Source organism: Larus michahellis, chromosome 6 (assembly GCF_964199755.1).
Source record: "Larus michahellis chromosome 6, bLarMic1.1, whole genome shotgun sequence".
NCBI lineage: Eukaryota > Metazoa > Chordata > Aves > Charadriiformes > Laridae > Larus > Larus michahellis.
In genome coordinates this window covers 35723065-35748674 of record NC_133901.1, presented here as the reverse complement: position 1 = coordinate 35748674, position 25610 = coordinate 35723065, and the positions used below count along the sequence as shown (strand labels likewise).

The 25610-nt window shown below is 40.2% G+C and overlaps 2 protein-coding genes across 2 annotated transcripts; one reads left to right on the top strand and one right to left on the bottom strand.

Annotated features, from left to right (window-relative positions):
- On the bottom strand, positions 1-12138 carry ECD (ecdysoneless cell cycle regulator). Its single transcript, XM_074592248.1, has 13 exons — positions 11900-12138; positions 11563-11680; positions 11271-11358; positions 9482-9660; positions 8554-8746; positions 7533-7661; positions 6289-6414; positions 5262-5347; positions 4365-4471; positions 3328-3505; positions 1840-1907; positions 1491-1711; positions 1-882 (listed from the first exon to the last, which is right to left on the bottom strand). The coding sequence occupies exons 1-13, from the start codon at positions 12087-12089 to the stop codon at positions 652-654; spliced, it is 1914 nt and encodes a 637-aa protein (XP_074448349.1). The 5' UTR covers positions 12090-12138; the 3' UTR covers positions 1-651.
- A 221-nt stretch (positions 12139-12359) lies between these two features.
- On the top strand, positions 12360-25435 carry FAM149B1 (family with sequence similarity 149 member B1). The gene is made up of 15 exons (XM_074592250.1): positions 12360-12493; positions 13137-13241; positions 13850-13982; positions 14975-15117; positions 15824-15943; positions 16551-16721; positions 17639-17826; positions 18099-18229; positions 18810-18863; positions 19323-19435; positions 20024-20230; positions 21956-22082; positions 22415-22540; positions 23355-23436; positions 25274-25435. The coding sequence occupies exons 4-15, from the start codon at positions 15011-15013 to the stop codon at positions 25345-25347; spliced, it is 1500 nt and encodes a 499-aa protein (XP_074448351.1). The 5' UTR covers positions 12360-12493; positions 13137-13241; positions 13850-13982; positions 14975-15010; the 3' UTR covers positions 25348-25435.
- The last annotated feature ends 175 nt before the right edge of the window (positions 25436-25610 follow it).

Genomic DNA, 25610 nt, shown 5'->3' with positions numbered 1-25610 from the left:
TTCAGTAATCAAGTTGTATTTATGGTTTTATTTAAATAAATTAAAAAAATACTTATAGCCAATATTTACGTATCAATCCAATTACTCTTCAAATCCTCCTAGTTAATAAAGAACAGATTCTTAAAGTAATTATCAGAGGTTCTTACAATGAAGCATTGTACTTTTGGAAGAGTGATTAAGTGCCTGCTGAACATTTAACCAGCATTCCCAAATCCACAAGAGAGCACTGTTTCTGTAATACAGTATTCCTCCACTTCCCCTGAAGGCAGCAGCATTTTCAGAACACAAACTGCTTTCCAGATACTGAAACCACCTACTAATGGGTAAAAGGACATTTTAGAAATACAGCAAATTGGACCATTCATTTGAAAAACTGAAAATAGGTTTTATTATAAAAGTTTCACTCAAGTCACAACATCACTTTTCAATTTTCTGAAAACATGTTAGCACTGCAAAAATCCAATTTCTATCCAAGATAGTATCCAAACAGACGGCTTTTGCAAGTAAATTCACTTTGCACCTTTAAAGTCACATGTAACTAATGCATAAAATGCTTTAAATTCAAACCTTTCGTCTCTTCTTCCAAATACTGCTAGTCTTTCTGTGCTCCATTTTCTCAATCAGCCACGTCTTCTGAATTAACACAGTCTGTTATCCTGTTGCTCCCTTATTGCAGCCAGTACGATCTGCATTTTCAGGTAAATACACTCCCATGCTCTGTAAAATGTTGGAGGTGGGTCCTGCCAGTCCAGACTGAGCGCTATAGGACTCAAGCAGGTTAGCTACTAGGTTCATATCCACATCAACCGGAGTCAACTCGGTCTCTTCAGCTCCAGAATCAGGGCCAGCACTTTGAGACGTGGCTGCGTTAACAGAACTTGCCTAGAGTAAGTATAAAGAGAAAGTTTTATCAAATTGTATAAACAGGTTTTTAAAAAAAAAAAAAATACGAAAAAGGCAAACCACGAGAGAAAAGAAACAAGGAAACAGTTCTGCAGCCAAAGTTCAGTACCTTCCACACTGTCTTGACAGAGAGGAATTTAGTCACCAGATGCTCATGTCAGTTAAAAATCATCACTTTCATTACAAAGACTAAGTTTCAAGAGAAGGACAGAGAGGGTTAACCGAGTCCTGGCTCAGCTTCCTATGGGACTAATCTACTACAGGAATCAGGAAAGTCAAGCTGCAGCCACTTGCTTTACTACTCAAACAGGGAAATGAAACTAAGTCTTGGAAATGCATGTTAAAGCTTAGCTAAGTTTTTTGTTAGTTGGTTGGGTTTTTTTTCCAAAAAATATACCATGGTGCAACTGCAGCACATTTTGCTTCCATGTGGGATTTATTTTTTTTTAATAATTAGATAGCACACAATCAGAAGACAAAAGTTTTAGACCATGTTACTCAGAATGACCAGTTTCAGCATACTTTCTCTTTCCTACTAAAGCTCTCAAAACTATTGTGCTACAAACTTGAACTCAAGGCATACTCACCCCTTTCTTTCGGGTGGTGAAACTTTTACCAACATTGGTCTGTGCCAGTTCACGGTCCATCTCATTCATATATGACTTGAGACTGCCTATAAGCTCATTAGGCGATATGTTCTCGTCTTCCCTTTGATTTTCAGCATCTAAACCTTCATCATCCTCATCTGAGAAGTCAAACTCCTGCTCTTCATCCAGATCATCAGAATCCAGCTCTTCTGAATCGGCCCCTAGGTATTACTTTGTGTCAGTACAGATAGCAAACAAATCAGCACAGTGCCCATGGGTCCTCAGAAAACCCAGGGAAGCCAAATAACCATGAGATATTCTGACAAAAGAAACAAAGAAGCAACCTCACCTAAAATTCTGTCTAACGCTTTTGTGAAAGAATCTACATCAAAGGTAACATGGGATTCATCAGATGACCTGAAAAATAAAAATATTTTTAAATAACTAAAGCTTTTATGCTTGCATACGCCTGACACAGGCATCAACCATATGGCAGACTGACTTCTGTCAAGCCTAGATGAGAGTTGAGACATTTGAACTGATGGTCTCGGAAGCGCTTAGAAGTCTTGAGGCCGGGATGAATTAGAAATGAGACAGCAAGTGGAACAGCTCCTGGCAGGAAGGTGAAAAGAAAACCAACAACTTTAATTGTTTGTCATGGTGAAACAAAAATTGTACTGAAGGCAAGTAAAATAAGCATGCCTGAATCCTGCTGGAACAAAGTGGTGGTGTTACTCCTTAGACACAGATGTAAAAAGTGCAGAATCTCTGAGGTCTGAGGTCTCCTGCCTAGAAGAGAACTCTAAAGGTTTCATTCTGGTCTCTCATAAGGCTCAGTGGTTTGCCTTTTTTTTTTTTTTTTTTTTTTTGTCATTTGGGGTTTTGTTTTGCTGTTTTTTTGTGTGTGTTTTTTTTTAATTTAAATCCCCTGTAAAAACCTACATTATAATACTGGCATTGACACTAATTAAAAAGGACCAAACAGCTAAGAGCATAAATTAAGACGACCCTTATACGCTTGGTACTTCTTACACAGCATTATTTTCTCAATATTAAAGCTATGAAAAAGAACCTGGACAAAATGCTACTACCTAACTCCTTGTTTTTTAAAATTAAAGGCCTGTCCACACAATATTTGCACACACGCTTTCTTAATCTAGTGGCATTCTGCTGTTGTCTAAATAGTAAAGCATCTTCAGTTAGCACTTTTCTGCCACCGTTGGGAACAATGAGAGGGATCCACAGTCATTCTTTTCTCCTGCTTCTAGGTGTACAGTATGTACCTCAGTGGTGCTAAACCAGGCCCAGCATCTTCAAAATACTAACCTACAGGAAATCTAAATACAGCTGTACCAGAAAAATCAACAGTCTTAATTCAGAGACAGATTCCCTCAACTTAAGTTTCATTTTTATTTCTGCACAGCCTCATCAGAAGCATCTTAGCAGTCTGAATAGTTAGTCCTTCATGGTAGAAAAATTTCAGCACGAGTGAACTTAAAATGTACATTTTAACGGCAGTGCTAAGAACTATGGTAATAAACAACAGTAATCCTTCAACTTAAAAGGGTTAAAAAAATATTTAAAAAACACAAAACCCAACTAAGAGAGCTGGAAAACAGCACAACTTCCAGCATTTTTTCCTGCACCACTGTCAGAATGGTCACCGAGTTGGTTTAAAAGCAATTCTTATTCACTACTAAGATGGGTTTTTTCCAGGCCTCTGCTAAGTAGAATGTTTTCTAACTATGATTCTCTGCATTACAGAATCAACCAAAGGGCTGCAGCAGAATGAAAACACATTCTACACCAGACACCAAACTTAAAAATATTACTATACCATGGCATTTCTGCTCCTTCATGTGTTGAGACTTTGGATACAAAAGCCTTCACGCTTTCAGCAACTGCTTCCAAGTCATATTTCTGCTCTTCCTCATTTGAGGAAGGAGGGGACTCATTTCTTCCTTCCTTCAGCATCTGATCCAGATCATCTGGTGTAATCTCCAGCCAGCTGTCATCTGAAAGAATATAGGACATACTTGTAACTCTGCACAAGTCTGTCTGCACAAGGCCCCATCCAGACAGCTGAGAGTACTGACAGCATTTGGTAGCTTATTTTTGCGCTATTAAGTTTTCCTGCTGATACTGGATAACGCAGGGTATAAGGCAGCGAGAGGCTGAGAAGAGTAGTTCATATTTTGTTTTACTACTTTAAAACTCTGCTTTATATGCAGCTTCAGACTACCAGATATTGTTCTGGTCACAGATAATCCTTCTGCCACTAAATGAAGGAAGAAAAGGCTTACGCTATAAAGGGAGAGCAAATCTAACCTTGGACTATGACCATTAACACTGAATGCTGGAATTATGTGCTACTGCATCATCCAGAAATACAGATGTGACCTGTGCTGTACATTGGCAACAACTACTTTTCTATCAAATAAGTGGAAAAAAAATAATACATAGAGTTTATGCTGGTCTTATATTGGCCATCAGAGTAGACCAGATAGTAATTAACTTCGGATTGTCAGTACTGGAATTGGTTCATGATTATAAAATGTTTAAATACTTTCTGTCTGGTAGACAGTTGACACAAAGTGCTCGATATGATGTAAGTGTGCACAATGTTACTGATCTAGTGGTATCAAATCAGAAAACGGATAGCATATCTTGCCAATTCACAGCCCCAAGCTTTGTAGCTTATACAAATGAACTGATTGCCTCAATCTTAAATGATGGCCCATGAATAACACGTCTAGCAGTCACAGGATAGCAGACAAACTAAGTAGATACAATTACTGGTACAGTACTATCAACGTTCTCACTCCACAAAAAATAATTTGTGATAGGACGAGTCCATCCCTCCATCCTGCTCACCATCCTCTGGAGGAAGACAGGCTGCTTCTCTCTCTAATTCCTTCAAATCAATGGTTGTTGTCTGTAGCAATGTCAAGATTTCATCACCTGGGTTCGCTTCAACAGAGCTGGAAGAAAAAATTTCAGTTTTACTGAAACAGATTTTTACTAGCATTACAATGCAAATGGCATTTCACACTCTAAATGCAGGTTTTCACTCAAATTCCTCGTTATTCCTTCTGTGCAAATACATAAAAAAAGATAAGTGTACTTTGGGGAAGTACCAGAATACTACACAGACATTATTAGCCAAAACAAGACACAGTCAATTAGCGTAATTCCTTGTTGATGGCTCCAAAGCCCATTTCTCATATTTCCTTTGTTCTTTATATCCATTTTGACTTGGTAAACATTAGGATTGCCAGATCCCAAACAGCACAGAGTGGAACTTCAAGCAACTAACAGTCAAGATATTATGAGCTGGCAAACCCTCAGATATTTTTGTAATGATTTATTTTTTGGATTTGATCTTTTGGAGAAATCTACAGCCAGCTGCCTGTCTTGAGTAAAGGAGACAGATTATTCTGTATTTGTTATTCACTGGGATTGCTTTTCAATGAAACTTTTAAGCACTTCCTATAGCCAACCAACGAAATTACGCTTCTCGGTCACCTCTTAACCCACTTGGAACAGCTTAGCATTTTACAAAACCAAGATAAATAGTTACTCAAGCAGTAACTTCTACTAGCAGAGAGTATCCTAGAGGAATTAATACCCATATGTCCTAGCCACAGCACCTATGTTAAGCGTACAATGGAGAAAAGGGTTGATGATTTTGTAACAAGTGTTTAAAAAAGCTTAGTTAAAGTACTCATAGGTACTGTGTACGGTTACTCCTGAATTTCAAGTAGCTCTTACCTTTCTGGCTTGGTAACAGACTGCTGGAAGTAATCTTCTGCCTTATGCAACAGTTCCAAATACTTAGCAGATCCTTCCATTTCTCCCTATTTAACGCAAATCACAAATATGAATCTAAACAGTTCTCCCTCCCCTTCCTTTTCACAGTCAAGCTTCATAATGATGACTATTTGTCACGCAGAAATTTACTGCTGAGAAAATCAAAGTGACACTGACTCGCAGTATATACTTGGAACAGAATATAGGGAATGGGCATAAGGTGCTTTCACAGTCAGGTATGAATTAAAAACATATGCTGCAATATCATGTGGTGTACGCTAAAATCAAAGACAATACTATGATTCCCACAACAGGGTTAATTTACCACGCCCAGGTTACGATTGTACAGGAATTGTGAATAAATCTCTTGGTGTTTAGGAATTATGCACAGAAGTGGCACTGCAGTACTGTAAGAATATTCCCCTTTTCCTACTTAACCTAAGCATTTAGATAGAGTTGTCCAATTTTATAACCTTCAAATAAGTAGTCAATTTATGTCCAATTTATAAATTTCAAATAAGTAGTCAAAGGCATCTTTAAAAAAAAAAAACGCAAAAAACAAAAAACACAAACCCCAAACCCACAAAACCCACACAAACAAAAAATACACTTACATGGGCCATGGGTGTTAAGTATAGATCTTTAAGAATATTTAACTCTAGAGGTATGTAAATGAAATGTAAAACAGTTATTATACTGACACACAACCATACAGTGGCTTCCTTTATTCAAGTGTGTTTCCCCTTTCTTTAGATGAATGAATTTATGCCCAAATCCTGCTCTTTCCTTTTTAATTTCCAAAAGAAATTAATTAATTTCAAAGGAGAACACACTGCACGTACCTCCTTTTAAAGACATTAATTCATTTTTCCATACACGGAAGCATTAAATTTCTTGCCCTGCTATAACTACATACCCAAGTTCAAGAGCTAAAACATGTTTTTCCTGGAATATTAAGAGACACGCATGCGCACACACACTACTTCACCTTGAAATAATGTTTTTCCTTCAGGCTGCTGAGGAATCTCTCCCACAGGGGACCACTTAACACATTTCTCTTGGAATCAGGAGATACTTTGCTGCACTTGGAGCACAAAATTTCAAAGCCGTGAGCCTGTATAAGACATGCAACAACAAGAAGTTATCAAGTGCACCTTTAAATCACTGCATAAATAACTCACTACCATCGAGCTCCTGATGCCGCCATTTGAGAAGTAGGTGCCAATCCCAGTTATATGTCAAGTAGCAGTATCTTGTTTTGGAAGTTGAAATCTGGCTTTCTATAGGAATAATAGACCGTTTTGTCTTTGCAAAGTTTGCCTACATGGCCAAGCCACTGCAAAGCAACCTAGAAGACAGGTCTATAACGCACAAGCTACTCCTCACATAAGCATGAAGACTTTACCTGTACTTCAAATCTGTGCTGATCTGCAAACTTGCTTGCCCTACGCATTTTGTGGATGCAAACCAGCTGTACTGAGGCAGAAGTTTCCGGAGAGGAAATTTCAGAAGAGAAAACTCAGACCCTGCATTTCTACTTGCAGCAATGTCCCAAGGCATGCTGCGCCCAACACCCTTTCTGCCCTTCAAACAGCCAAATCCTCCCTGCCCACATCTCAGATGTTGCCTACGATCATGGTTAACTGTGATGTATAGGCAGTTTAAGTTCTGGATTGCTCTGTGCAGCAAAGATGCATCATAAAAAGCTCTACATGTCCAGTGCCAAATTAGATGTGCAGGACAGGGTCATGCAGTCTGGTGCCTGAGGCATGGCATTTGTAGTTTTGATGCACACTTATGCAGAACTCTAAACTGAAAGGTGAATTTAGTCCACAGAAATGTCTCTGTGCACAAAGGCCATAAACAGCAACTTAGAACATGACAGGATGTGCTGCTTCAGACTGAGGCTAAAATACACCTCATCTATCCTTAGATGGAAACTATTTTCCATATTAAGGGAAAATTAATTGGGTTTGATACCAGTTCAGCTATGGTACTACACACATGTAAATCCTGGCTGGGGTAGTTTCTAGGGGTGGAAGTACAAGAGTGCTCTATTCTGTGAAAGAGAACTCCCACGATACTGTACTTCCAGGAAAATGGTAACTGTGAATTCGCTTGCATTCTTCTGTACAAGTAGGCAATTTACAAGCAGAGGGTAATTTCTTGGACATCTATAAACAAGCAAACGAAACAGACTATGTACGAAATCGCATAAAAAAAAATAATTACCAGTTTCATGCCCAGTTCATAAGCTTTGTACTGAGGGTGAGATGGGAGGGAGAGCGTGTACCCACTGCGTCTGTCTGGAACAAACTTCTGTTGCACCAGTTGTGCATACAAACACTTTGTAAAAGTAACCTGAAAAAGCCAGAGCGAAATAAAAACACTCACTGCAGTCTGACTGTGTTGTGTACAGGCATCAAATTTCCACCAGCCTCATCTGAATTTTGTTTTAAAGCACCCACATTACAAACAATACCTGAGATTGTATTCAAAATACATCTTAGATACATTGGCCTAAGACATGTTGCTTTTCAGATCTTACAAATTATATTCCAAGTTGATATCTGCAAACAAACATGAACTTCATTCAGTCTAAATACATTTAAAAAATCCTCAGCATTCATGCCAACAAGATATATTTTTAAAAATAAAAGGGCTCTTTTCAATTAACAAAATCAAAGCTGAGACTTCAAAAACAGTCTAGAAGTCTAAAACTTGACTCCAAAGCTTATTTTTCAGGAGTTTAGGTGTATAAGTCTGTAATGCAAACATATCAGATACAACACTGCTTGGACAATGCTCATAAAACACTTCATCAAATAGCTTTCACAGAGCTGTGTAAGCACAGCTGAGGTGGTGAGAAGCCTGGGAACAAACAGCTAGGGGTAGTTACGTTATAGAGTAGTTACCATACCCCTTATGTTGGCCAGCAGTGCTGTCAAACTGCTCTGATCACAGAACTAGATCAATTTACTTAGCAAGCATTTCAGCAGAGGAACTATTAGCAGTAAATTCTGATTTCAGAAACACTTATCTCATGATTAGCCATTTCAAAGTCTAGCCAAGGCAGAAAAACTATTAATGTAATGAACTTGAAATTCATGTCTAGCATCAAAAAATTAAATAAATCAGAAAATACGCTATTTTAAAAAAATTAAATACACGTATTTATAATCACTTGACCACAGAACCTCTGTCAATTACAAAACCTAATTAAATGACAAGTTGCATCTGCAGGATCACTTACTACAGTCATCACACGCTCGTCTGGAGGGAAAGTTTGAAAAGAGCGACATGCTCGTAAATCTACAGGATCTCGCAGGTAAAAGGCCTGGACCGCTGGAGCCACCAACGAAGGGCGCTGCCTCAGCACTGCCACAATGCCTGCCGGAAGGTAGCAGTGGGCTCGGTGAAACGAGGCCTGAATTTTCTCAGGATACCTGTATCATACAATAGAAACGTAGTGTATCAAGTGTCTTGCAAGCCCCAAACCACTTCTTTTTAATTATTATTATTCCCATTTTCACTTTAATATTCATCTGTATTATGGGCCAAGTGGCAGAACGTTATTCTAGAGTAAAGTTAAAACTCAGCTACCTAACACCTGGGATGTCTGTATATATATACACATATATAAATATACATGGCTAATAAAAATTTAATCCCTACTTCGGTAAAATGAATCACTATGAACTTGACTAACACAATTAACTGTACAGTACCCTTCACTGCAGCGAGCGTAGAAGTCATCTGGATCACACTGTCAAATCCTTGCAAAAAATTAGGCACACACCAGTGACAAGATGACGCTCTGAAAAGCATGCTGGTGCTACATTTTAGATCGCAATCCTCTTTATCCCCCCCGCAAAGGGCTGCTAAACGCTCACAGAACTTTCAGATTTTTCAGTACAAGGATGTGAAGGAAGAATAACTCTTGTCATTGTCAGGTGTGGCATCATAGCAGTGAATCATTTTCAGAGCCCCCAGATCACAGTACAGCCTACAGGTCCTCCTCTTTGGAAGAATGCCACAGAAAACCCTCTAACTGGTGGTTTCTGAAAAGGAAGCAACTTTATCACATCTAACAGTAAAATGATTGAATGCAAGAAAGTACCCCAGACAGCCCAGAACTAAAACGTACTCTTGCAGAAGACCAAAATAAGACACCCACATACCCACTGATGCGTTTATTCACTGCTGCTCTAATGGGTTCTGCAGCCAGGAACTCCTCCGAACGGCTGGATAACAGCGTTAACGCCTGCGAGATTGTTGGACTGGCAGCAGATAGGTCGCACTCCTGCTCATCAGTCTCTGACAGGGGAATGATGTGCAATTCTCCTTTGTAGAAGAACACCTGCCAGATGGTAACATTCTCATCAGACAGGATAAGAACAGCCCCACACTAAGCAATGGGAAATTTAATTTCATATACAAATGCATTTGTTTAAACACAGAGAATACTGAAGTACAAACAGAGAAATAATACAAGACACAGCACAATTATTTTTAAATGGGAGATGAGGTAAATACAGATGCCAGAGACCATGATCCAACCAGTAAATAAAAACCCCTATTTTAACTGCAACAAGTTTGGTCAAATATATCTTGTTTCCTTAATAACAGTAATACCAAAAGTTTCTTCTCAACTAGAGATTTGCTTCAGGAGAATCAGAGAGCATAACTTAGCTGCTGAAGAGTAGGACAGGGACTAAAAAGCATTATTTCAGGTGCTACACATGACCTCTGTTGGTTCCTGATCCTAAGAAAAGAACTGAATGTAATGTTAACAACTCCCTCAATTCCATCCATTCCCTCAAACGGAAGAAAAATACGGCACTGATAGTCCAGACACAGGTTTGCAATTAATTTTTGTGTTGTGTTCCACCCCTTTTAATTCTTGGGGTAGGAAAAAAAAAATTAAACAAATCTTTGCTAGTGAAAGAGTAAGTTCTTTCCATTTAAATTCACTGCCAAGAAACTCAAGTGACATAACTACTAACAATCATTCACAGCGAGGTGATCTGGCTGTAGGCTCCAGGTGAAGGAGTCTGCTTATTAATTTATCTACACCAGACCCAGTCTGTTTCCTTGTAGAATCAGCAATTCTCCAGTCTTGAGGGTTCCCCAGTCTGAGGCCACCAGACCCTTGTGCCCGAGCACTTGAGAATACAGCAGAAAAAAATCAAAGTGGCTACAGCAGAGCTAGAAAGCTCAGGTGGATCCAAGAGTGCTCCCGAGGAGAGCAGTATGGTATGTTTGGACTACACTGCCATATACATTCCACAGTTCCCACGTCATCCAAGCTCTCCTTGTACCCCAGGAACCTACAAAACAGAAAGCTGGCCAAACTTACTGATTTTACAGACAGCAAAACAGCTTCATGGCCTTCACATTTGCCACCACCAGTAGCAAGTTCTAAAAAGTTCAGTCAACCCTGCATTATAGAACAACTCTCAGAGAACGATTTATGTGCAAGAGTCAGGTTTAGTTGAATGCCACAGACTCACAGCCTAGCAGGCAAGTCTGTAGTCTCCATATGCCATTAGTATAAGAACATATTAGTCTAAAAACTTTCTCTTTCTTCCATCAACAAACCAATTCTAGAACCACTTGATATCTGCGACAATTTCCAGATATCCCTACAGCAGTTTTGCAGGACACACTCACTGTACATAGCATTCTGCAAGCGCACGCAGAGTGGAATTGAGTTATCAGAAGTATCCAGTGGTTAAGTCTCTCATCCACAGCAAGCATAAAGGAACTCATTAAAACCAGACCACGCTGAAAAAAACACACTGTTAATTAAAACAAGTCTTGGGCCCTGACCAGGAGTTTCTTCATTAGCAAGGGATTTTCAGTGGCAGCCACACCACTTGGCTAGATAGAAGCGCAAGAGAAAACACCAACTGGTAAGTTAAAGGCTACTGTGAGCCACTTGCCAACTGGTACATAAGTTTTACTCACCCTGTTGTCACTATTCTCAGGATTCAGCCACTTTGGGAGAAAATCAGCTGCTTCTATCAAGAGAAACTCCCCATCGTTGTCATCAATCCTGGCCAAGGAGAAATTGGCTTCTTATCAGGCAAAGTCTCACACAGCATGATAACTCATGCTTCTAAACACAAGTCTACGTAGTTTTATTTATTTTTCTTTTTTACATTAAGACAGGGCCTTCCACCAGCCCCTACCAGGGAAGTCGCTGCCGCCCCTTCGTCCCCCGGCCCCAACCGCCGCCGCCCTCAGCGGTGCCCGTTACCTGGCCGCCAGACCCGGGAATTCCCTGGTGATCTCCCGGACCAGGTAGACGATGAACCACTCATCCTCCACGTTGTCCCCGAATAGCGTCGTGCCGCCGATGTGCGCCGGGGTGTCACCTGGACGGGAGAGAAGGGGAACGGCTCAACGGGCCCGCCGGGCTCCCCCCTCACACGGACTCGCTTCTCGCCCAGCCTCAACTTACGCCGCTGGGCTCCCCTCTCACGCCGCCCGGCTTCCCGCCCCGTCGGGCTCCCCCTCACACGGACCGGCTCCCCGCTCCTCCCCCTCACGCCGCCCGGCTTCCCGCCCCGCCGGGCTCCCCCCTCAGAGCTCACCCCGCGCCGGCACGCAGCGCAGGCGGAATGGCTGCCGCTGCCAGATGTAGGCGGAGAGCAGCGGCGCCAACCTCACCACAATGGCCTCGGCGCAGCGCCGCAGCAGCGCCTCGCCGCCCGCTCCCGCCGCCGCGAAGAGGCGGTAGCGCACGGCGTCCTCCGCCAGCACCGCCCGCCCGAGCCCCTCCATGGCGCCGGGCCGGGCCGGGCCGAGGCAGGCGGCGGCGCTCCGCCTCCCCGGGGGCGGGGAGCCGTCATGGCGGCAGCGGCGTCGGGCCCGTGGCGGAGCTGAGGATGATCTCGCGATACGCGCGGAAGCCGGTGCCCCCCGGCGCTCTGGAGACGTGAGTCGCCGCCGCCGCCTCTTCTTACTCCTCCCCCAGTCCCGCCGTCCCGGTCCCGCCGTCCCGGTCCCCGCTCCCCTCCTCAGCCCGAACGCCGCGCTCTGAGAGGCCCCGGTTACCGCCGGGCCGCAGGCCGGGGCTGGCGGGCCCGGTGCTGTTGGGGCCTGGGGAGGCGGCCGGGGGGAGGGCAGCCACGGTCCCGGGTGTACAGCCGCGGGCAGCGCGTGGGCCCGCCGATTGAAAAATACGGGTGTGACAGAACGTGTGGAAATCCCTGGTTTTGCATGTTTTTTTTTGCCCCTGATGCTTTTTCGGGGGGGGGGGGGAGGAGGCAAGAGGTTTAAACAGATACCTCAGTTTTGGTAGGTAGCTCGTTTTGGTTCGTGCATTGATACCTCTCTCTGTCTCAAGCTACTGTGACTTTTCTTGTCCCTCTTCCCCAGACATCTAAACTTTAAAAAAAAAACCAAACCACCAACCAAAAACTAGCAAAAGCTGTTTCTGCTAGCTTGCCACTGCTTGGTTTGGTGGCCACTCTTGTTCCATCTGGCTATTTACAGGGACAGCAACGTAATATCTGGTTTTGGAGAGCTGTAGCCCAATTCACAATGACATTTTAAGTTTAAGGGATGGCGCTGATTTCTTTTTTTCTAATTTCTTGATTTCTAAGCAAAGACCTTTAGCTCCGTGTTTAGCCTACAGTTGGCTTTGATACCTTCGTTCTAAACCTTTGGTTAACAAGAATTAGCCTTCGAATAATAATAAATGAGCTCTGGTATGCAATTAGTGCATTCCTTGAAAAGCAGAATAAACCCCTCCCTGTAAAGCTCAGGAACTCTGTAGGTGAGGTGTTTATCTGTATAAGTAATGTAAAGTTTCTCTTCTTGTTTCAGACAAGGACTTCCAAGACATGCCCTGCGGCATCATCCACTGCCAGAACCACAGGCTGAGGTGTGCCCAGACACTCCCACAGCCAAAAGTCCCAGCAAGAGCTCAAGGTACCCATCAAAACATAAAATGATTGTTTTTCCGGAGACAATGGCAAAACCAGGCACCTTTACAGAAGTTGGCAGGCTGAAGCTTTACGTCCCATCCGTAGCATTGCAGAACACATCCTTCCTATTTTGGAAATAATAAAAAGTGTGTAGATTTGTTCTGTTCCCAGCTTGCAAGTAGCCCAGGTCATTTAATTTCATGGCAGAAACAAAAGAAGAAAAGAAAAATAATTCGAGCGGTGTAGAACCGGGACTAAAAGTAGTCCGTGTCTTAACTAAGATAACTTTTGGTAAATCTATGTTTTTGACCTCTAGACTTCCTGTATCATTGAGATTATTGGGAGTTACATTTGTTATAATTACTTGTGTACTATGGCTTCTGCTTAAATGTCTGTGAAGTAAATATTTACCCTATGAAAACTCAGTGCTGTGACCTCTTCTGATATATCTGAGTGCTGAGACCTCTTCTGATATATCTGAGTGCTGAGACCTCTTCTGATATATCTGTGCCTTTTTCTACAAAAAGAAAAGTTTACTTACCCACTTTTTTTGTTTTTGTGTATCGTTGGTGTTTTTTTTCTTCCTTTTTTTCCTCAACATGTGCATTTCAGGGAGTCTGAAGTCTGGAAGGAATCAGATTACCATTCGATTTCTCCAGCTGATGATGGGAATTCATGGTCTGCTAGCCAGAGTCATGCCGATGCCTCCACTGAAGACAGCTCAGTCTTCTCTTGGGGCTATGATGTGAGTAGAATGTAATCATCCAAGCATAGCGTAGCACGTGGAATAGAAAGACGTTTGAAATACCATTGCAGATACGTTTCAGGATAAAAACCAGGATTGGATCTGTCGGTACATCACAATAGTGGTTATAGAAAGAACATCTTTTTTACCTCTTCCGCATCTGTCCTTTCTCTCAGATTGATCATATTAGGCTCCTATTATTCAGTTAATATTCTGTATTTCCATCTAAAACTTGGGAAATGCAAATCATTTAATGCATGAGTGTATCTATACAGCATAATAAATGCTGTTATTGTGGAATCTCAAATATGAGTGGATGACTTTCAGATACTTGATGTGAGTTTGTCAAACTTCTGCATACCCGTAAGTTTCTCAAATTACAGTGAGCCCCTAAAACACTATTTTAATTTAGAAATATTTGTTTTATTCCCCGTCTACCAAAACAAAGCGTGCTATTGCTTTCTTGGAGGTGAGATGGAACTGTTTATATTTAAATTACCCAAGAACCGACCCCATTTTCCAGCTACACGAGAACATGTAACAAAGGTCCTAAGCGTCCCTCACTTCCACAGTGTTTCACACCAGTCTGCATTGCTTTCTGTTTTGCTCTTGTCTATGGACATTGCAAGCAACAAGTTTTCCACTTCATTAAAATATCGTTGAATTTTATCCTTCCTCTTCTGATTTCTTCTATGTAAATTACTATGTCTTTAACTTAATATCCTAATACAGATATTTCAAAATGTTTTAATAGTTTATCTGTTGTGTCAACGTAAGTTTTTTATGTAGCTACCATCAGTCCTAACAGCAGTCTGTGTCATCTCTGGGGGGCAAATGATTTAAAGTTAATGTCTTCGTATGCAAAAGAAATAGAATTGGTTAAATCAGCTTTAAACAAATAGTTGTCTTTTTCGATTATGTAAAAAAAAAACAATTAAAAACCCCTCTGAATGCTGTTCACTAGGTATTTATTGAATAACTTCCCTTTTTAGGAATTCGATAAAGCTGCCACACAACGAGTTGAGCAAATGTTCAGACAAATTGATGAGCTTCTCTATGAGCAGAAAGAAAATGTGCATGTTGAGGGACTGCGGGAAGAATGCCACCAGTGGACAGCCAACTTTCCTCATTTCAGGTATTTTATTAATAGATTAAACATCTCAGGTATTTTATTACTAGCTTAATGCTGGTACCATCACAGAGTTATAAAAGGGTAGGGATGGAAACAGTTGCTTTTCAAACATTAGTAGCAGGGTGGTTTTAGGCAATCATATCGTAGATAAAGATCACTCTGGTAGTCTGCCTGCCGTTGTCGTTAATAATGACATTAATAATAAACATTCTTACCTGTGGTTCTTTACTAGTGGTTTATTGCTGTTTACCTTACCTGTGGTTCTTTACCAGAGGTTTATTGCTGTTTGCAACTGACTTGGCTTTAAGATAGCAAAATTCTCTTAGAAAAGGTGTATGGTATCGCTAAAAGCCAGGCGATTAAAATAATTTTAAAATCTTCCTGCTCTAGCTCAGCAGTCCTTATGGCTATCTGGAAACTTAAATTTTAAATCTTCATGACGCGTATTGGAATAGTTTTGTCCATATTCAGAAGTCCTACAATTAGCAGAGCATAAAAAAAAACAAGCATAATTTTCTTAGTGTATTTACCTGACTTGAAGCAATCTGTACTAGGGAAAACACCTGAAACCACGTTAAACTATCACCAAGAAAACTGCACAGCTTCCCTATAGAACGTTTAGGATTTGCTGCTGTGTATTCTTACACACTTCAATAATCTTACTTTCGACATTTCGTGATGTATTTATCCTTTGCTGTTGCCGTGGCAGGGTTGTGGGGAAGCAGATAGTGATCCCCACAGATGAAGGGTATGGATGGTATTCGAGTTCACCTTCTGGCAGTTTGGGTTCCTCAGATGTAAGTTCACTACGAGAAGAAGATTCTAACGAGTAAGTATGAAGCGGATAACCCAGACCGCACCACGGTGGGAAGGTAATTTTTTTCTCGGTGGACTGCAGCGACAGGCTTCTGAAAGCGTGAAGCCTAACTCCTTTCTATTAGGCTGACTTCTGAATGCAGCATGCTTTATTTTTTTTTTTTTCCCCTTTTTAACTAGAAGTAGTGCATTCAGAATAGCAAGACTATGTATCTGTGCTTGTTGCTAACTACAGTAAACCTGTCAGTAAATAGAAATACCTTTGCTGCTGCTGAGTTCTTAAGAATATGTATGTATTGTAGATGGTGCTGCTGTTAATCATCTGTTAAATTTGTGTAGAACTTCAAAAATACCCAGCACTACATTAGTACTACTTTTATTATTTAGTGTTTTAGAATGTTTTTTAATAGCTTTGATTTTTTTTTCTGAAGTTTCAAGTTCCTTAGCAAGAATTAAAAATATCCAAATGAAGAGTTTAGTAAAAACATGCACAATTCATTGGCCTCCCTACTGCTTGGCCCTAACTTCCATGTTGTCTCTCAGTTGACAAAATGCTGCTATTTGAAGTGGAATAACAAGTTATTTTCATTTCTGCTTTCTGCAACCTGTCACCTGTTCAGATTTAGTGTTTTTGGCAAGAAGGTACCTCTTTCTGTTACTCCCGTTCACAAAAAGGCTGACCGTTCCAAGTCTCCGACCTTGTGTTCTCCAGAGAGTGACGAAGGTGAAGATGGAATAATTGTCTCTGAAGGCGTCATGGAGGAATATTTAGCGTTTGACCACAGAGACGTGTAGGTATTGAATATTAAGACAGCAACTAGTATCAGCGTCCTGGAATTCCTGCTGTTAAGATACACATATTTGGTTTTGATGTTAGCTGATAAAGTATTTGATGAATGGCTTTTTTTAATATACCTTTTCTCTAAAGAACTTTCAAAGGCCTGAGGTTGCTAGGGCACTGGGAATCCTCCCAATCCATTTCCTAGAAAAATTAATTTTGCTAAATTATTTTTCTGAGTTTTTTGTAATTTTTCATACCAGCCATTTTTGCGCCTGGTTTAAACAGTTCATTGCATCATAACTAAGAGCGTGCTATTTATTGGCATAGTTAATAAAACTTGTTTAAATGCCATTTATTTTTTATACTAAGTCGAATTCATTGTTGTTTGTTATACACTAGCAGCGTGCTGCTTTGGTTTGGTACTACATTTTGGGTGGAATTACACCTTTCCAGATTTTCAGTGGTAATATAAGAATTAGAGTGGATTTGATGCTTGCCAAGAAATAATTGACGCTATTTTTATCTTAAGAAGAAAAGATTAAAGGTGACAAAGAGGATTCTTTTTGCGCCTTTACTTTATTCAACCCAACAATATGAACATATGGCCTGAGCAAGGACTCTGGATGGTACTGTCAGTTACTAACTACGTAATTGGTTTTAATAAATACAGGCACTTAGCTGCATGGACCATGAGATTCAAATTGGTAGGTGGCTTGCTTTGACCAGGCCAGAGAGACATTGCTGTGGCAAACAATATTGCTGTCTCTGTAAAATAATGATAGAAGTATTAAATGCGCTTGCATCAGTATTATTTTCTCCCTTCCATTTCTCCTTAGCTGATGTTTTAATCCTATTAAATAAATGCAACAAAATATAGGAGACAAAGATAATGTGTTTATGGTACAGGTAATGTTTACTTTTTTGCAGGGAGGAGGAGTTGCATGAGAGGAAAATGGGACTGTCCTCTGGTAGACGGACATTGGGGTTTCCTCCTCTCTCTCCGTATTCCTGCATGAAGGATTCTGTGCTCACGTTTGTGTTTAATGATGTGTGGAGTGAAGTCCTAGGCTGCATGGAGGAATTAATCTGCAGACACTGGGAAGGGTCAGCCTCTGGTAAGGATCACTGTTAAACTGAAGATTCAAAAGGGGGTTTCAGTTACTTAATTTTGCAAGGATGCAATGAGAAAGAGATGTATTTGGGAATAGTCTCTTCGAGGGGGTGGAAAAAGGTTATTCATTTGGCTAGCAGCATGAGACATGCTTTCAAAAGATTTAATAGAACATCTACGAGGACTCTCTTTAAAAAAATTTGGATTTCTAGTACTGTCCACAACTAGCAATGCCAGTAGTCTGTATTGACAGGAATTCTCTGTTGCGTTGCATAGATGATGAGAAAAATATCATAACGGTAGAAGCAATCAGAGCAGATGCCGAAAGCCCTTTGCAGTTTGATCCTCTGCCAGTGTTGTTACCTCGTGTGCCACAACCTAAAATGCCCCCGGTGACATCAAATCTGGTAAGTATTTTTAGCCATCTGGTTTGTGTAGGGACGAATCAATACGACGCTACCTAAGCAAACAGATTCGACTACATCAGGGAACTGTTTAGATACATAACTAGTTTGGATTTTCTATGAATGCTGACTGTCCTTTCCAACACTTAAGTTCCGTTATTCCTCAGTTGCAAGTTTTAATTCCTACTTTTTTCTTTAAAAACTTAATATTTTATATATTAATTGGACAACCGTGTGGTGACTGTTCATTAATGATGTAGCTCTACATTTTTATGAAGTTTGAACTAAATTGTGAGATCGAGGTTTGCATGCGTGAGTTCCCATTCTCTACTAGCTTATCTGTAGTTAACTCATCAGGCAATAGAGGACAAATCTCAGTGCTGTTGTAAAACAGGTTTTTTTTCCTCAGACGCTGAATTTGACTATATAATCTGCTTTAGATGATCTGCTCCTGGAGTGGTGAACACCAAAGTCTTAATTTGTTTATTCCATTTTAATTAAACTCTTTCCTTCTTATTTCTTTTTATTTCTTTCTCCTTTATTTCTACCCCCTGCCCCTTCCTCATGTGTACTGTATGTGTAGTGCCCAAAACCCAGATGTGGCCGCAAAAGCAAAAAGAGGAGAAAAACACCTCAAGTATGTATGCTGGAGAGATTAAAGCTCTGGTATTTTCTATTTGCTGTCGTTACGGTGGGTGGAATTTGTTGGTTTTCCAGATCAGTCTGTATTCCAGGAAGGGAGTTTGCAGTTCTGTTCTTGACATAAAACGTCAACATACACTGAAAATTAGTTTTGTAAAGCTTCAGGTTATAGCCATTGGTGGAAGATCCTGTCATGCAAATGAGAAGCTCAGTTGGAAAACATGAAGTATGACACAGCATGGTAGGATACACTTTCTAAGCATCACCATTTGCAAGGAAAATGGAATGCTAAGATGCCTGTCTTAGAGCAGGAAATAATATAATAGAGTATATCTCTGGATGTCATGGAAGAAATTAATTTCTTTCCTCCTAAATTACTTACAAGGACAAAATCTTTAAATATGTGTGTATGTCTGCCAAACAGTAATTACTTATTTATGTTTTAAACTTTCAGGTAAATCTCTCTCAAGAGTCAAGTAGCGTCTCTCAACATAATCTAAATGGCTTGATGGTGATACATGGGATCCAGCTACAGCAAAGGAATCTGCCTGTAATAGAGAAAACACTGTAAGAACTGTAGATCATCAGTTGTAAAGTAGAGCACTCTCACAGTGAGAGGGATTCAACCCAAAACACTGTGAGATAATTTTCTACACTGGAGAAAGCAGTGCTCAATTATTTACCTGCTTCCTTGTTTGTTTGTTTATCCTCTATGAAACAGTATGCCTCTAGTACAGGTTTTCTGTTTGCTTGCTGCTGGTTTACCACTTAGTGAACAGCTGTGGTGTTACTGTTGGCACTAGCTGACATCCTGAAAAGAGGTGAAGCTCAGAATTGGATAAAGAAACTGATTTGCTCACTTCTAAGAAGTGGACTTGTGTTAGATCTAAACTATGGGTGTGAAAACTGGTGTTTACATGTTTACATGTGGGGTTTTTTTCATTTGTTCTGTGACTCTTATACTGGAATCTTCAATCAGAAAGTTTGTAGTTCAGTAAAAGAAAATAAAAATAGGATTCTTTTTTCTTTTCCATCCCCTATCCTTTCTAATTTATTATGTAAAAAATGAGGTTCATGTAGAGTAGTACTTTGGTTACAGGGTGGCTATCAGTCATATTGATGATATCTCTCTTGGTTTTGTGATTCTTTTGTTAGGGATCTGGATGACAAACAGCCAGGCTCCAGCTCTGTCCTCTCTACCAGAGTGTGGCCAAATCGTGCTCTAGAGCTCAGCATATCACCCCTGTCACGTTCCACAAGAAGGCGAAACCCACCACCACGTACCCTGCATCCCATCGACACGAGCCACTCTCGTACTGGGACCCCAGGGTCCATGGACGATGTCTTCAGGGCAACTCGATTGTACGTTTCAAAACCAGTTTCTTACTGCAAGTTACTGTATTTAGAGAACGCAGCTTATACAAAGAGCATTCAGTTGAATAGAAAGAACGCAAATTATTGTATTAAAGAAATTAATTGCCCATTAAAGCACAGTCTCCCCTGAGGAAGCTGAGTTGTTGAAGTTGGTCAACTTCAACTCTTTCTCAACGTCAGCTTTCTTTTTCTGTAGCCTATTTTCAAGATGAACTTAGAAGTCCACAGTTTTTGGTGATCAACTGCCCGTTGCTACCCTCGCCCAGACTGGGCTGTAAAGAAGATGCCCATCTTAGATAACCTGTTACCGGTATGACTGAAGATAACCAAAGGGCTCTTACTGACCTGCAATCATGTCTGGAATGTGTTCATTTTGATTGGTATAATGATGTGGTTGAATTTGGTCATTTACAGGGACTACAGGATATTAGGAAACAATGCGGGGTTTAAAATACCGTATTCCCCAGGTTTTGTAAATTTGATGAAAATTTCCTTTTAGTTTTGTGGTTTACCTGTAAACTCATCTAGCCTGTTATTTTTGTCATGTCCTGTTTAGAGATTTGTTCCTTGTCTGTTTGCAGCTGATGTTCCTACACTCTTCTATGCTTCTGTTCCCTTTCCTTCAATCAATTTAACAATTGTTAACATCTCTCCTTTATTATATTAGCATATATATTTAAGCGTATGTAGACAGCACTAGGAAAGTCTTCTTTAAAATGGTGATTATGGTTTGAAGCTTTTCTAATGTATTCTTACCGAGCATCCTTCCTTCAGTCAAATCCAGAACATGCATAGAGCCTTTTGATCATTTCTAGCGCTTCTCAAACATACAGTGATATACAGACACCTTTCACATGAAAAAGGCTTTCATATGAAAAGGCTGTATCTAGAAAATAGACTACATATTCTTTTACATGCCTCCTGTGGCTAAGGCTTAATTCATCTTGTATTTTGGGCGATTAGATTGCTTTAGCTCCCTTTAGAAGGCTTCTAAAAGCCTCTTGGGCCTGGTTCCTTGCGATACTCAAATAAAATATGGAGAAAGTAGAAGCCTTGTTTTACCCCCAGATGTTTTATTTGACATTTACTACAAGTGAAAGAGCTGCAATATGCATTTGCATTATGTAGCTTTTTTTTCTTGCTCTGCTTAAAATATGGCCCGCTGCTGTTTTCTAGGCTCAATGTTTATCTTCAATTGCTAGGCTGTAGTTAGTGATAAGCAGTACTTCATCCTAAAGGATATGAACAAAGAGCAGAAAATAATGCCGTGTCTGGGAACGGGCAGACAAGATTCCACTGTTGTATAGCAACTGCTCATGAAGACACCTTTATGTACACACAGCTTTATTCTGCAATACCAGCTGCACAGCACACTCCTTCAAAATGCACTGGATGAGGTACATTTTAACCACCAACTAGCTTTATATACACCCATTACCAGGATTTCTGCTGGGGTACTCATGCTCAGACTTACTTTGCCTACATACTTAATATTAAACATTCTGAAAACTTCGCCCGCTGCAGAACTCCTCTTTTAAATATGGTCTCCAATAGTCAGCCCTAACAGCAGGATCTTGTAGCAAAATTCTGCAGCCCTTGTTCTCGGTTTTAACATTGTCTACATAATGCCAAACAAACTGAGGATATTATATGTTTACACAATGCCAAACTTTTAAACTGCGTGTTTTTTCTGTTCTCACTGGTGCATTTCAGCCTGACTGCACATGAGCAGCTGACCTCACCCTCCCCACTGCCGCTAAGCCGAAATAACCTCCTACCACCTATTGGTACCACCAGTGTGGCAGAGCACGTGAGCGCTGCTGGGTCCCAGAGGCAAACGGTAATATGCACAATCATTTAATTTTATTAGTGAATCGTCTAAAATTGTAATTGCTGCTGATCAAATTTCCAAACCCAAGGGTTCCAGTTTATTTGTTACCTTGTAAGTGACAGCAACTGAAATAGATGCACAAAAAATGCCATAGCAATTTTGACTAACAGCCTCACCCAGAATCGAATGCTTTAATTCCAATTAATGCTAGAATGTTTTTCCTCCCCATAACTAGGTGTAGAATGATTGACTTGGAAAATTAGCTTTAATTCCTAGGCTAGTTATTTTAAATGTACTGCTGCAATAAGAAAAAGTCATAACTGTGTTATTCTTCAATGCAGAAATCTCGAGGGAACTCAAGTCGAGCTCACAGCGTAACAACACAAGAAGATACCCACCAGCAGCTACAGGAGGGGCTTTTCTTACCTGATCATTTCTCCAAGCCTAACACAACCAGCACGTTCTTGGTAAAGCATGGCAAATTATGCCACATCATCCTTAGTTACTGATTAAGGTGCTTTGACAGTCAATGCCAATTACCTACCGAGTGTCACAAGTTGAAAAACACAAGATTGAGGTGCTTGTGGAGAAAGCTAAGTATTACCTTAGGCGTTAACATTCAATCAGTTATCTGCACTGGTGATCTCACATCTTCTGTGAAGGCTTAAGAAGAGCTGCGGGGCAGGAGCAGATGCTTTAAAGCATCACATAGACATTATGAAGTCATTCCTACAGCTATATTTGGAAAGGCAAGGGTAGGATCATCTTCATTGCTTTCTTGCACAAGTTGGCTGTGCTGCTAATGTCCAGTCTGTTTCAGTGCCAGATGCTCTTGGTTTAATTTATTGAAACACCTACTCTACTGCTATATCTTGCTTAGCTAACAAGGTATTTTTATCTAAGCCTTAAAAGCTATAATTTCAACAATAGCTTTTAAAAAGCTGCTAGTTTGGTTTCTGTGTTTAATTTCAACATCCTTGACTTAGCAGTTAGGAATGTACAAACTTTCTAAAATCTGTTTTGAAACAGAACGATTTCCAGAAGTGGTGAGAACGCCATTAACTGGCCCAGTGATCATTCTAAGTAAGAGGTGTTATAAAAGTATATTTTCTATTCCTAAAGTTGATTTAATCCTCCTTAAATTTGTTAAAGCTCTAGTTAGACCTTTACATCATCTTAAGAATTAGGAAACATGTATGTTTAAGTAGTCTGTAGTTCCATTTTAATCTTGATGTTTAAAATTTTTCATGCAAACATAAATAACTTGAACTGTCTTTTCAGCCAGATCCACTGCACCGCCGTTCTTGCACTGTTATTGATTATAGAAACCGATCTCGGACAAGCAGAGGATCAACAGGTTCAGGTATGCTTATCAGTCACAGAATGCAGTAAGATCAAGCCAAGAGGTAAGCTTTTGGGACAGGGATGCATTTCCTACATATGTGATTACATTGAGGAGGTTTTTCAAAGGTCTATTTCATGCTTTAAATTTTCCATTATACAAGTTTTATACTTGCATAGAGAGTGTGTTTAGTGGTGTGGTTGTTTTTTTATTTTATTGCCACCTAGTATGTTAAATCATTTAAGGAAGCTTAATTTAATCAGGCCCAATGCCTCTCATGTCAAAGTTAAGAGGAGGACTTGCCGATTTAAACAGAACTAGCAACAACTACTTTTTCTCCAAGGATTTTTTCTTCTGCTCAACTATACAACTGAAAGAAATTGCATTATGTCCAAAAGAAACTTATTTGCACTGTATTTGGAAGAGATTGTACTAGAATTGCACTAGATCAACTCAAAAGTATATTTTAAAGCCAGTAACTGTACCAGTACAATTCACATGCATACTCTGAAATCAGAGTATGCTTCTACTCTTTATTTGTAACACTTGGATGAACTTCATGGAGTTACTTGGCATAACCTAAAATTAATCTCATCTAAAATTACTTATTTTTAATTGATCAAAGTATCAAGGCAGCAGGAAGGCATTTGTGTTGTGAATGTAATGCGTACTTTTCCCTTCGGTTTCCCTTCCTTCACTGCAAAGTCATCTCCTTGAATTGTTTACGGTTAATACACTTTGAAAATAGTCTTCATATGTGCTGCAGAATAGCTACACAGTCACAACCACGGTCGTGATTCTTTTTTAATAGTAGGAAGCTACAAGACAAAGGTGCATGTGTGTACACAAGTGTTACGGTAGACTAGTGAACCTTACTTATTTCAACTTGACCTTCAGAGATTTAAGTTTTTCACCTCATGGCACACACAAGGGCGAATCTGGTCAGTTGAAAGTGAGTTATTTCAGAGATTATGGCAGAGCAGAAGTTAACTTTTGTGCCCTGTAAGAGCTTTTCTGAACTCCCACCTGAGTTCACCTTGAGCACTTTCTGTTAACTTTGTATTGATAGTAGGTATCACCTCCACCTGGAGGGGGTGGCACAGAGCAGGGGATTAGATGCACTTTCCGAAAGGTCTGTCAAGACAAGTTACAGTGGATTCCTTTCATCACAGTGTTTTGGGATTCCTTATGGAGTTGTGAGAATTTCCCACATAAAAATACACTAACAAGACAGGACTGAAGATGCGAAAGCAAATGGAAGCTGCCAAGGTCAAGGTAGCAAGTACATGGCTGATCAGTAGAGGACAGGAGGGGCCTTTTTAGCTTGTTTAATAGCAGAATGGCCTACTACCACTAATATAAGTGGTACAAGAGACAATTTGATTTTAACAAAGGCACTAAACTGAAGTAACTTTTTTTTCAAAAAGAAAGGAGTGTTCCTACTGAAATTAAAGTAAATACCTGCTCCCCTCCGAAAGAAAAAAAAACAAACACCCAACCCAGTATCTTTAAATGTAAGATGAGTTTTACAACTGCTGTATTAGCCAAAAAAAAAATAAAAAATTGTATCAGCAGCAGAAGTCTGTAGATTTGAACACTTCATGAGTTATCAAGAAATACAGTAGTTCCCTGCAATGCAGCAACTATGAAAGCATAAACTTTGCCCCTTTTGGAAGGCCAGTCACTCATCTCAAACTTGCTTAAGCTACATATAATGCAGTGGATAGCCACGTATTAAAATAAAAAGCCAAAAAAAAAAAAGGCAGCATTTTAACTTTAAGCTAGAGGAGATGTATTTGGTACTGAGTTTTAATACCTTCCAGAAGTCTTAAAGTTGTACGTGATCTCTGTTTATTAGGTCTTCAGCTGCATGGTTCTGTGAAAGCCCCCAGGCGAAGTGGATCAGTCACAAAAAGCAAAGAGGGGTTCTGAGGTGCCACGAGGAAGTACCCATCCATCTCCAGAGAGCCATGAACCACGTCGCATTCTCAGCAATGTCAGTGTTGTTTACAGAGAGTTTTCAAACACCCTTCCTTAGGAATAATTATTTTTATATAAATCTAAGAAGCAGCTGCCAAAGATTAGAAGCGGTATACTTAAACATTCCCTTTTCTACCAGTAGAAGTTATACTCCAGTGGAAGGGTGAATATACTCCAGTGGACAGTAAAGCCTAGCTCCTAAAAAATCTAGCAAA

Bases quoted from the DNA above. Each gene is read 5' to 3' on its own strand.
- ECD (XM_074592248.1), bottom strand. From the start codon at position 12,089: ATGGAGGGGCTCGGGCGGGCGGTGCTGGCGGAGGACGCCGTGCGCTAC. The intron at 9,661-11,270 runs GTGAGTAAAACT...ACCATCTGGCAG, and splicing joins CTGAGAATAGTGACAACAGG to GTGTTCTTCTACAAAGGAGA. The intron at 8,747-9,481 runs GTATGTGGGTGT...TGTATGATACAG, and splicing joins GTGAATAAACGCATCAGTGG to GTATCCTGAGAAAATTCAGG.
- FAM149B1 (XM_074592250.1), top strand. From the start codon at position 15,011: ATGTTCAGACAAATTGATGAGCTTCTCTATGAGCAGAAAGAAAATGTG. The intron at 18,230-18,809 runs GTAAGTATTTTT...CTGTATGTGTAG, and splicing joins CCCCGGTGACATCAAATCTG to TGCCCAAAACCCAGATGTGG. The intron at 22,083-22,414 runs GTAATATGCACA...TCTTCAATGCAG, and splicing joins CTGGGTCCCAGAGGCAAACG to AAATCTCGAGGGAACTCAAG.